General features: G+C 37.3%; 1 protein-coding gene across 1 annotated transcript; it reads right to left on the reverse strand.

The window, feature by feature from the left end:
* Positions 1-11670: 11670 nt before the first annotated feature.
* Positions 11671-12129, reverse strand: LOC149232740 (zinc finger A20 and AN1 domain-containing stress-associated protein 8-like). Its single transcript, XM_089381992.1, has one exon. The coding sequence runs from the start codon at positions 12127-12129 to the stop codon at positions 11671-11673; it is 459 nt and encodes a 152-aa protein (XP_089238118.1).
* Between the last annotated feature and the right edge of the window lie 1355 nt (positions 12130-13484).

Raw genomic sequence — 13484 nt, forward strand, 5'->3', positions numbered from 1 at the left:
TTGTTTATGACTTTATTAAAGTCTTCCCTTAGAATCCTTCTATCGGAATTAAAAACCCTTCAGCAATGCACCTTTACATATCCCTTTAACCACATACACATAACCACCTCTCATAACCTTGGTTATATATATATTAACACACATTATTACATATCGGCGCTAAATCCTTTTATAACTGATTTACAAAGGAACTTATACACATAACATACCTTTCTCCGCTTTTATACAGATTCTGCACAGTCCTTGAGGTTAAACCTCATCGCAATCAGCTATTGCATTCTCCCCGGCCTTACCACATATGTGGTTCATCACCCCTCTGACTCCGATATGCGACTATCAGAGTCGTTAAATCTATGTTCTAGTATTAAAAGGCTTGGTGCAACTCTTTAACATAATACAAAGGAATTACCTTAACTTTCACTCCGAACCATATAAAGCGGACTTCAAAGTTCATGTTCCATAGCTCTAAGTAATGTCGGGTTCATTCATTCATCGGCCCTTTGTATTATCGCAAGTCTCTTCCATACGCTAATTCCTGATCTCTCGATATGCGATAAGCGATCAGATCTGGGCCGTCGATTTGGACTCTCGATCCGACGGTCCTGGATCTATCGCTCTATCGTAATTTCTCCCTCTATGGTCGAAACACTTACCACTTAAAACCACTTATCCGACTAGTTCTCCAGAACCAATAAGGTTATAGACTGCTCTTTGTAGGATTTTAAGTCCGGAACTGAATTCCGACTATGTTTTGCACTAATTTTCAGTGTAAACTGAATTTTTCTGCTTGTGGCCCAAAATTACCCAATTACTCCACTGATGTGATGCTTCGCCCTTCTCCTCACGACATTGTCTGAATCGTTGATCTATAAGAGATCTAATGGTTCCTGTGCCTCACTTTTAGTTCCTCTGCTCGTTCCTTTTACTTAGAAATTTCTAAGTCTTCAATGCTTCTTGTTGTTTTAATGCGTGAATCGTCCTAAGCTTTACTCCTCTGTGAATCTCATTTCGGTTCCACCTTAGAGCTTCACTCTTTTCCTTACTTGATTCAAGGATCCTTTTATGATTCCTCTGAGTCAACTCTGTTCCTCTGTGTCCTTCAAAATTCTGCCTGTAACCTGTTGTAGAGCCTACGAATTCACAAGTAATTCATACATGAAATACTTCTTTAGCATATTGACACAGACATGAAATAAAATCTGTATATATATGTAAAAACAAATATTACATTTGAGACTTCTTTGTCCTGCACAGGCCTGATTTTTCACTATCAGTGGCCTCTCCCCTTTGACTCTGCTCGTAGGCTTACATATATCCAGCATTGGTTCTATTGAACTAATTCTGGGGTAAATCCTAAAGTTACTCCTAAATCCTCTGTACTCACTCCTAAATCTTCTGTCCACTTCTACTTCCATTAATTCCTAAAGTCTCTTTCTCGTCCCTAGAATCATGAACTGTTCTAAGAGTTCTGATTGACTTTGGACTCTTGTCATTTATTCCCACTCATGTTCTCATTTATTTGAGAGCATTTACAATTCCTTCCACTATATAATTAATTCCTATTCTATGGTCAAAAGCCTAATATTACATTAATTTATCACTTAGGAATCCAACTTCCTAAAAATACATGACCCCCCTATGTCTACTTAATTACAATGATTTTCTTTTGGGTGAATGCTCTTGCATCACATACAGCCTTCGCGATGAACCAAAATTGGTCCGGGTCCTCAGTTCCTGACCCCTTGAACATAGACAATTTTATTGAACTCGCCATATTGAATGGTGATGGTGGTGTGGGTGAAGACATATGTGGTGGAGGTGAATATGGAGGTGGTGTGGGTGGATGGGGTATTCGCGAGAACCCTTGTCTTATCAACTAAACAACGCTCTGCAGAGAAGCCTGTGCTGCTTCCTCGTCGTCACTTAGAGGAGGTCCAATCAGTGGGCTATATTCAGGGCCTGTTTTCCCTCTATTCCTGTTGATCTTTCCACTTCCTGTAGCTCCAAACATCAAGGTAACTGCATAACCTACTTTTCACACAAAAGCATCTTAATCCAAGTATTTAAAGACCTTAAATACTTACCTCACGGTGCCTTGAAGAAGCGTTGCTCCACTTCACTGTAATTGACCGAAGTATTGACCGCGAACTCTATCACAAACCCTCCTATGATACAATCGAGCCAATGATCGATAGCGCATGAGATCTTATCTTCAGAGGCTTCTAATATCCACACTAACTCTGGGGTCCAGACTATTGGACCATCAAGCCTCCACCTTCCTTGGTCGTTTGCCAATTTCACGATCTACTCATATAATACAATCAGGAAGGAACAAAAGAATATTTAATGTATCTTTGTGTACAGATATCTTTCCAACCACTGTTCTTTCATAAATTACTGATTCCTGTTTATTGCGTTGCGAATTCGTGGATCTTTCTATCTAACCAATCTTCAATCTCCTTCTTAGTTGGATTCCAGTGATGCGACATCACACATCTCCTTATGCAGATCTCGGTCTCGGCAATAGAACCATTTGTTGGCTTGATGGGCTCTGACCGAGGTTCAACGTTAATTAGCCACACAAATCCTTACACTACTGGCCCTTTCAGCATCAATCCGCAGAGTGCGAACGGAAGTCTCACCCGAAGCAGTATGGGGGGATGCAGGAACCAAGTTTCTACGCCCAGAGATGGTAGTGATGTCGTTTTATACCCCAAACATTCCTTCACGCAGATTTATAAGCCTTTTAAGGCTTATCGATATACTTCTCTTAGTCGTCCTAGAGACCTTCGCGAAGGTCTACGACTATCCTTCGCGTACCCTGAATATGTGAATCAGACACTTACGTGCCTCTGTAGTTACTCTTGTTAGTGCCTAGATTTACCTCAGGCTGAAAAGGTAGGATCCAGGGCCAACATCAAACCACGCTCAGCCTGGTAGCTAGCCCTACCAGGTCAGGAGAGGGCTCTCTCCAGGTCAATCTCAGCAAATTATGATTGATGAGGGCTTGAGATGACTGAAATATCTACTGATATTAGGTTAAGTATATGTGCAAGAGAGTTTGATTGAATGAAATGATGTTTTTGTTGGCTCAGATGGAAAGGTAGATTTTGGGTGCGGGGATCGAGGCTCAGTCTTGCAGAGATCTCAATGGGGCAAGGTAGGCAATTGTTTTTGGCACTTCAAATTGAATGAGATGGAGGGATTAGACAGGTGAGGAGTTGAAGAGGGCAAGGAAAGTCATGGATCCTCTCCAAACAGCTGAAAACATCAAGAAACTAAAGCAAACCTCAAGTAGAGCACTGCAATTTCAATGGATTCTACTTACACTCTTGTTTGTTTAGTTAAGAAGAAACAAGATAGAGAATGACATACATAACACATAAGAAAATTCACAATTACAAAAGAAAGCACTGTACCAAGACAAGTTTCCACATGGATCCCAAAGAGTGCTGCAAATCCCGGTCTCAATTCCTTAGCCAAAATACTGATATGAATGTACAATGAAGTTCCTTACTTTCTCAAGAGTCCAACCATGCTAATGACTTAAAAACAACATAATATAGACGAAAATAACTCATCCTTGCCCCTAGGGTTGAGCTCACATGTTTAGGAGCTATTTCATCTAATTCCAAACTGAGAATTGGAAATTAAGCAACATAACAGCATGCCTCTAGAAACAAGGGAACTGATTCATTCAGTTTCAAACAACCTTTAAACTGATGAATATACCTCTACAAGTGAAAATCTAACATATTTACATCATGATCCATCAATATTCATCAAATTACATCACAAATTTTCCATTAGGAAAGTGAAAAAGTCAAACTAGCCAAAGCTGGGTGAAAAACAGAGCAAAACTTGGTCAAACTGGCAATTTTTCCTCTATGCACCGCACCTGATTCTCTATGTGTAGCGCCTGTTTAGACCCACTTTTGGAGGCCTTCCCGATGTCCAAATGAGTTCCAAGTGTGCTTGCTGGAAAGGTTTTCCTGTCTAATTTCCAACCGAAGTGGAATTTTTCAATTTGGCCTCAATTTTCCCCTCCAAAAGTCCATTCTCCCAACACTGCTTCCTGTGTGTCAAAATAGGGGCAGTGAGGTCATTTTTTGAGTGTTTTTGACCTTTTTGAGGGCTCAAAACTTGCCCAAATTTCTTGGCCATAGGTAGGCAAGTGTAATTTTTCATGCCAAATCCAAAAATGCTGAGTTTTTGTGATTTGGTGGCTCCTAGCAAAAGTGAGCGCCATGTGGCGCGACGCATAGGGCAGGAAAACCTGTTTTTGTGCCAAAAAATTTCCAAAATGCAAAAATTGCTCCAATTTGTTTGAAACTTGGGCTGAGTCTTCTCCATCAAGTGCTGTGATGGGCCAAGGAACCCTCAGCCAAGATATGAAGTTTATATTGTGCTTTTTGCCTCCTCGATCTCTTCTTCAACTTTGCCTTCAAGCTCCTGATTCTAGCTTGGCACACCTTGTTTCTTGCCAAGTAATGATGGGCCATGTGCCTCAACATAGTTTTCACGTTGTTGACCTTTTCCAACAACCTCTCTAAGTGGATATTGGCTCTTTCAAGCCATGACTCCCGATCGGCATTGGCCTCTTGCTCAAGTGAAGTGAGCTCCACCCTCCTCCTTTGGGTAGCTTGGCGATTCTCGAATATGTTTTCCACCTCTATGAGGCATCCTGGGTGCATGTACCTCTGTGGGAGAGTCACTGTGTGTCTCTTCTTCATGATCATATGATGTTTCAGATTCCATCTCTGCTAGCAAGTGAGTTTTCTTGATGAAAAATAGGAAAATTATGGTGTTTCTTGATTTTTTGCCACCAAGGGAAAAGTGATATGAGGGACTGTAGAGGGAGGGGAAAATGAGGGATTTTAGGACTGTTAGGATAGGGTTCATTTAGGGAACAGGGGATTAGGGAGCAATATGGGAGTTTTAGGGATAACAACTAGGGTTTGGGAATTTGTATTTAGGAATTGGGAAATGGGAATAGGGATAGGGATAGATGATTTTTAGGAATATGGGAGTTTAGGGAATAGGGAAGTAAAAATGAGTGAGGGAGTGAAAAGATAAGGAAATGACAGAATGAAATTGGCAGCAAAACAATAATGCAAACCCTAGTCAGCAGTCTGTTGGGAATAGCAAGAAGGTAGGGTTTGATTTTTTTCAACGTTCACCATTCATCAACCACCATGACATAAGCATCAAACTTGGATAAAAAACAGAGATGGAGGCTCTACCTACTTGTACCAAGACAAATCCGTGAGTTTTTGGGCGATTTGGACGAGTTCTGAAAGTTTTTGGGCTCTTTGGCTATGTGCGCCGTGCCCAGCGTATGCGTCGCGCCCGTGCTTTTTTACACTGTGAGATGTGGCCCAATGCGCCGCGCCAGTAACTTGGAGCGATTTTCACCCAAACTTCTCACTTGCTCACCACAACAACTTTGCTTTGCTTTCTCTTTTGCAAATGAACTCTTGAAATGAAGAGATGGCTTATAAACAAAGAGCTTTAAAATTTTTGGCTCATAAAACCCATTTTCATAATGTTTTGAAAAGACTTTATTTTCACACTCTGTTTTTTGGACTTTTTCACTTCATTTTAACTTTGTGATGAGCTACATGACCTGACATTTGCTTGTTTTGCAGGTGTTGGAACTACTGGGGCTAAGGAAAGAAACCAGGGTTACAGATGGAGTGATATACATTGAAGAAAACAAAATTTCATGATTTTTGTACAATAAAAGCAAAAATACTATGTTTTTTGAAAAACACATTTTCGAACACTTGGTGATGAAATTTATTGATGCTAGAACCTCCTCATGGCCTGCTGGTTGTTATTGGACACTTTGAAACATTTTTTGATGAAACCCTAATGAAACCCTAGACCTAAATGACAATGAAACCCTAGAAAAGACTTCTGCAATCTTTAAGACAAAAAGGTGACTGTATACAATTTTTGATGAATAAACATGAGCTAGCAGGTAGATAACATGAGGGAAACTGTAGGAATGCCACTACCGTCAGATGATCCATGCGCCTAATGGAATGCAAATCACTGGCGGGACACCTAATATGAAATGCAACAAGAGGATTTGATCTCTGACGGAGGGATGAAGATACTGACACTAACAACTCTTACTTCTGTATTTACCCAGATTAGCTTAAGTATCTGATAACTTCAACATGCATTAAGATGATATTGCGTAAACAGATATTCTTACTTGCGTTCATATAACAAAGTAAACATATGGATTCACACATCAATACAACATTAAAACATAAACCCAGTATTTATCATAACATAATCACATGTATTTATAATAGAAGTAAAATAGATCATACACAGATAATTCCAGAATAATATTCTTTATTGATGCTTCAGATATTCTTTATAGACTCTAACTGCCCTGTGTACATAGCTGCAGGGGTTCGCGCACTCAACTGCTTACTTCTACCCCAGGCCTCTGCACAAACAGCTGCAGAGCCTCTTTCCTACATTAAGAATCTTCGTTCTTAGCTCTCACAGACCCATTACATTCATCAATGACTCAAAACATACCAAGAACTGAACTGCCTTAGACTCTTCTAAGACTTCCCTTTTTATACAATCCCATGGTCCACGAACCATGGGTAGATCTCCTAAAGCCGACATGACTTACATAAATGAAGGGCGGAAACCCTTTATGACACTTTACAACTTCGCGCTCCGCGACCACAAAATGCGGAGATTTTACACTTTTTATACAAAAACTTGGGCTTTTCTACTCCAAAACTTGGGCTCTTAAGCCCAAAAATGACCCTAGGGGACCCATTCCCAACAATAGTGGCCTCTTCCTCATCTCCCTCATGGGATCATGGTTTGAGGGCCCCACTCTCACAACCCCAAAAACATTTTTGTCTCTTTAGATCATTGCATGGATAGGGTTCTTGATGGAGTAGATTACTGATTATAATTCCTTAGAAGCACCTGTAGTATACAACTCCTCACCTCCAAGTTTGTAAAGTAGACCATTGCATCTACCATGCATACAACATTGTCACCTCCAAGTTTGTAAGAACCCCGGGTTGATGAAGTAAAATTGGTAGCCCTAAGAGTTGTAGCAACCTTGCTTCAATATTGGAGCTCATCACCTTCCATTTTGATCATCGAGGCATGGTGATCTACTTGTTACTCAATGCTGCATAAATTCGAGCTACGCTATGAACTTTATCGTTCACTATCACTATCACTTGGAAAATATACAACCTCGTGTTGCTTTGTTATTGTTAAGGACAATCCTTCAGAAGGTGGTTCTCTTCACATATCCAACATTGGAACAACATTCTCTTGGGCTCTTTGGACTCTTCTCTTATTTTGTTGACAAGCCAATCTCTATTGAAAATAAGGAAAGTTCATCGCAATTCACCCTTGGTAGGAGTGGTGAAGTGAACATTTTCCTTTGTTGCTCGTGTCCTAAGGATTTTGGTCCTTTCATTTAAAATTATTTTTGTCATTCCTTTTCCAGTTTGATCGAAATTTAGCCCTATGCTTGAACTCATCATACCAATGCTTAGCCTTTTAGATGGTATCCTCTATTGTCCTTAGCTCATCAAACTTAATCCTATCTTGGTAAGATAACAGTAACCCACTAAGATATATCTGGATATTCACCTTCTCATCCTTGATATATGACACATACTTGTAAATTCAACAACTCCAAAAATATGTTAGTATAAGCATCCAAAATAAGCTTCCTTATCTTGTGTTGGAGGAACTGTTTAATTTTGCTATCATAGTACCTCTCAAAAAGGTACTTTTCACTTTTTTTCAAATTTTCTCTATGATAGTTATTTCTCTCTAATTCCCTTGACATTTCCTAAATATTCCCACCATAAATCAACTTAGCCTTTTAGACTAAAATTGGCTACCATGACCTTCATGTTTTTAGAGTAGCCCTGACCAAGATTCTACCTCTTCAACCTTCTTAATTTATCCATCAAAGGTAGGGTCCTTTGCTTTCTTGAACTCTTCTAGCATTGAGCTCTTCTCACTTCTCCCTTGCTACCGATGTCTTCTGGTTGCAACACTAGACAATCGTTCTTGGATGCTTAAATATTTTTCTAGAGTGTTGAGTGGTGTTTCTCCCCTCATTGTGTGTTCAAACTCTTTCATATGCCTTTTTCTTAAATTTTTTCATTTTTCTCTATTGGTTTCCAATCCCCACTTTTAGATCTCAGATGGGATTTGTTTCGATTTGTGCCTGCTTAGATAGTTGGCACCAAGCTCATGTTTGTTTTGTCTTTGTAGATATGATAAGATCTACAATATCACTACATTCATCTCTACTTTCCTTTCTTGTATTCTAACAATCCTTTCATTATTTTCCTTGCAACTTCCTAATTAAGCTCTCCAGCTCTTGAGGGTATCGATCTAATCATGGGAATTATTTTGTCTTCTTTCCAATTGAATCTTTCTTATGATCACAATGGGTTTTGTCCATGTTGTATTGTATCATTCTACTGCTCATTCTTTTATTTCTTGCTGGAACTTGTGTCTTCTTATGTGTTTTCACACACACACGACTATTATCTAGGTCAAACATAATTAAACATATTCAATCATCACTTTGGCATATCTGCACTAAGAATGCAAATCTTATGTTGTTCGCAAATCAAACCCATGTCAAATATATATGCTAAAGCAAAAGACATATCAATATTCTATCAAGGGTAGCAACCACATCAACTACAAGTAAAAAATCAATGTATACAATAATTAAATTGGTGCATTAAATTTTGTCATTTATGTATAAGCTTCTTCAGTTCCAATGTTGAAACTTTGTTATGATACCATTTTTTAGCACTCCCTCCCACCCCCTTGGATTTTCTTGGGTTGTGGGAGGTGTTACTTGTTTGATTTTAGTCCAACCTCCAAGATTTGTTATGAAAATGGGGTTAGCAAAATCTTCATTTTTGCAAGTCTGCAGAATTTAATTTTGACACTACCACTGTGATAAGCTCATCTACAACTTTCAAATGATATAAAAGTACACCTCAATTCGAGTTCAAGATCAAAAGTTTTTCCCATTTGAATTTGAATTTTGATATGTTAAAAGAGGCCATGTCATCACATCACCCTCATGGTGCCCACATAGACTTCATTAAGCAATCGTGACCTTGACACATCATCCTTGTGAGGCCCATAATACTTAATCGATGTTATGTCAGCATGATTGCTCTTTTGCGTTCTCACCTACAACACATGACAAGTAACAAGAAACAAGCTATGATAGTCTCTTGGTGGGTAGGGTTTCCACATTGGAACCTCCATCATATTGGTTCCTCTACATCAAGTCTCGTAGCATCTCTCTAATCCAACCTCCATTGCAAAGTTGTGCCCAGAGGTCCAAGACTTGTGGTTCCCCCTTCATTATACACGGTGCCCATGGTGGAGCCCACTGATCCACGTCATCTTAGGGCTTCAACATCGGGGGTTTCCTCGTCAACTCCCTCTAGATTCAACTGCAAAGACGTGGTATGAGGTTTGAGACCTGCGGTTCTCCTTCATTATGCCCAGTCTCTAAGGCGGAGCCCATTGGACCACGCCATCTCAAGGATTTTTACATTGGGGTTCCTCCTCACCTCATTGGGGTTCCTCCTCACCTCCCTCTAACTTCAATTGTAAAACCGTAATCCATGGTCTGACACTCAAGAGCATGATCCACCCCATGCCACACCATCCTAGGTTGTGTCATCTTGGCATCTTAGTCTTGGGTATTCCTCACCTCATGTCCATTCCAACCTCAATGGAAAATGCTAAGGTCCTAGTTCTGACGCCCCAATGGAGTCCACAAGTCATGATTCTTATGGCACAAAGTTCCGCCATGATCCCTCGGTGTCGGGCACTGCTATATGCTTATATGTATTTATATATGCAAATCACTCCATTCCACCTGCGTCGATGACCGAATAATTATCAAAATTCAGGAATTCTGCAAAACAAGGGGGTGATTGCTCGAAATTTCATCTCCATGCATAATAAATAGCACAAGGGCTCGAGGTCTCAAATCATTAAATTATGAGAATATATATACGAAAGGGTGACTACGTCGACTACCACATTTTTTTGCATGTCATGGAAAATGGACCTGAGGTCTCAAGCTCTATGTGACAACCAACAGTGAAGAATATGTGTCCATATCACCAAATTATCCAAGTTTATGAGGCAAGAAGGGTGAAAATCTCAAACACTCAACTTGGATGAAAATCTCAAACACCCAACTTCACAATTTTTCAATAGAACTATGTTAGGAGATTCATTATCAATCAATCCAACTTTGCCACCTGACAGGTTGGTTAGGATAATTCAAATCACTATGACCATTCAAATCACTATTGAATCCTCCTTCCCTCTTCCATGATTTGTTCCCTTGTTCTAAGGATGTTGTCCAACCTTAATCCATGAGGGGATTGGGGTTGGGTCCTGTCCTGTGGCCACACTTTTCAATCTTATCTCATAATTTCTATTAACGTTGGTTGTTGGGTTGGTCAACCGTTGTTAAGGAAATTCAATGCGGTTACTTAGGCTTGTTCACAATACAAAATGCCTTAACATAAATTCTTGCGAGTGTTTCTCTCAATTTTTTATTGCTTAAATAATAGTGGGCAATAACAAGTGGTAAATATGTTATTTAGGTGAGTATGAGCTATTTTCAAAGATTAACAATGAAAAGTCACTTCTTTAATTTTTTTTTGGCAATAATATTGAAAAATAAATATTGTTTTTTCAAAGTTAAACATAAATTGCATTGGTCAATGCTAGACAAATCAATTGCTAGCCTCCTAGCTGGCAGGGACTAATAATGACATATTCTTAGTTAGAATTTGTTGAGTCATTTTTTTTACTCTTTTATAAATTTAGATTTGATTTCTTATCATATAAAGTTCTAATTTGAGGGTGAGAAGAAGACTTTAGCAATGAAGTTGCAAAAACAAGTTTAACTATACATTTTCACTATCAACTTTTTAATAACATTAATGTACATCCCTCCACCACACCTCTACCATTTTTTATATTATTTTTAATATTATCATACAAAAACATTAACAATAATGTCAACATAATTTACTCAAATTTAATTATTAAAATTTTAATATTTATTTAAAATATTTAATATGTTTTCAACACTTCTATTTTATTAAATTTAAACAATTAAAAATAATATTTAAATCAAATGTAAATAGCTAAAATTCCTGAACAGTTGGAATTTACATATATATCCATTCAATTAAAAAATATATAACCAACCTCCTTTAGCAATATCCAGATTATTCTATTTTTATAATATTAAAAAACATTAGTGTCTGAGAAATTTTAAATATTTGAGATATTTCATCAAGAAATCTTAGAAATAAATACCTCTCCACTTTTCTTTCGTACACAAGCCATTTTATTTTTCAATTTAATTAGATATTTGAAGAAATTTATTAAAGAACAAACATTACTTTTTTTAGTAGGTAAGTACTCATAGCGGATTTGAACTAGTGAACTATCGCAAAGAGTGCCTTAACAGTGCACTTATTCATGGTCAATCCAAAACCCTATCGGCAAAGAACAAACATTACTAACATCAAAATTTGAAAAAAATTTATTTAAAAAAAAGTTTTTGATCATCTCCATAATTAACTTTTATTTTGATCCCCATGTCTTGTCAATCTTGCTAGCTTGGACAAGAGGATTGGCCTTGGCGAGAGCTTCGCGTCCATGTGTCTTGTAGTCGAATGAGCACCCATGTTCCTCCGGATATCGGTGGACACCGCAATATGTGTTTCCGCAACGACACTTAAAACCTGTTAATCCAACGCGTTTTCTGCAACTACAACATCGCGCAGGTTTAGAGTCCACATGATGACCATCAGTTTGCCCACCAGCTGCTTTAGACTCCACATGATGAGCATCAGTTTGCCCACCAGCACCAGCAGAATCCACCTTGCTGGTCTCAGTAGGCGTTGCTTTTACTTGAAGTTTCTGAAGATGGTCTTTGTAACACTTTGAACACATGTTCTCCGTTGCGGAGGATCCAAAAAATCCACACCCTTTAATGCACAGCTGAGGCTCTGATTCATCATGACCACCTTCAGAATGCATCTTTTAAATACTTAATTCTTCAACTTTCCTCTGCTACGTGCGTGTAATCAGATTCCACACACGCTCCACTTATATTTAATGGTTTCTCTGCGGAAAGAAGGGTGTAGATACTTTCTGTTCCGTTCTATGAAGAATGTGGCCTCTATATATATACCTAAGTATGTGGTATATTTAACTCAACGATCTTAACGACTTATGTGTTCATTGAAAAGTATAACTACTATTATTAATATAAGAGAGAAGTTCGGATCGATTTTTTAAGGAAAAATAATACAAATATGTGACAGACTATGTGACAAATAACACAAAAGAGGAGCTCAAGCAAAGCTCATGTATACCAAACCGTAGTGAGCTTCTGGAATCATATTTGCAACTGTTGTTCATCTTATAGTCCCTGGAATATTATAAATTCTCTTAATGAAGAGTTAGCATATTTAAGGTTATGGGAAATAATATATAAACACTACAACGGTATTATATTTTTTTTTTTATATTTTATAATTTTTTTTCCTTTTATAAGAATGTAAATATGGTTTAAAAAAGATTATAAGTCTTTTATATTTTTCTAGATAAATAAATATGATTATAGATCTATTTTAAATATAAATTTAACATGTACCAAGAAGTATCAAATTTTGTTGTGTGTAATTTTTTTTTAAATGTATTTTTTTTTAAGATCCCAATGAATATATTGTTATTATATATATATATAGTATTTTTGAATGCTATATAAAGTACATAACTTAAAATTGCAAGTCTAAAAAATCTTTGTTAAAAGTCTAAAATGTATTATCTTTATGAGGAAGTACTTGATATTTTTTAACTTTCGATTACTTTTTCTTTTCTGGACATTGTATATTTTAGTATATACAACATTAAAATATTTTCTTTTAACATTTTCTTTCTATATATATGAAGTTGGTATCGGCTAAAATTAGTGAACATAGATGTTCAACTAGTTTATTTATATCGCGTATTTGTTTTTTAAAAATATACACTTTAAATATATTTTATAGTACATTTAATTAAAACTAACTAAACATGTTGGTTGGTTTGTTTGTTTGTTTTTTTTTCTTCTCTAGTTATAGTCAACATTACTTTTTTATTTAGAAAATATTTTATTTTTATTTTAGGAGGTACATGTCAACTCCATGTTGAACACAGAAAAAATCACACATTGCCCTCACAAACCCTCCCAACCACAAACATTTTGAAAAAAAATTGATAGCTTCAACTTCACTAAAAAGAGTAACATATAATTTAGAATATTTTGTGTTCTTATCAGTAATCTAGAATATTTTGTGTTCATTATTCTTATTAGAAAGTACTTGATATATTTTTTCATCTGAAGTTGA

The sequence above is a fragment of the Pinus tabuliformis genome, chromosome J, assembly GCF_031772625.1.
Source record: "Pinus tabuliformis cultivar Carrire ecotype Pingquan chromosome J, CPIR1, whole genome shotgun sequence".
NCBI lineage: Eukaryota > Viridiplantae > Streptophyta > Pinopsida > Pinales > Pinaceae > Pinus > Pinus tabuliformis.

Bases quoted from the DNA above. Each gene is read 5' to 3' on its own strand.
- LOC149232740 (XM_089381992.1), bottom strand. From the start codon at position 12,129: ATGCATTCTGAAGGTGGTCATGATGAATCAGAGCCTCAGCTGTGCATT.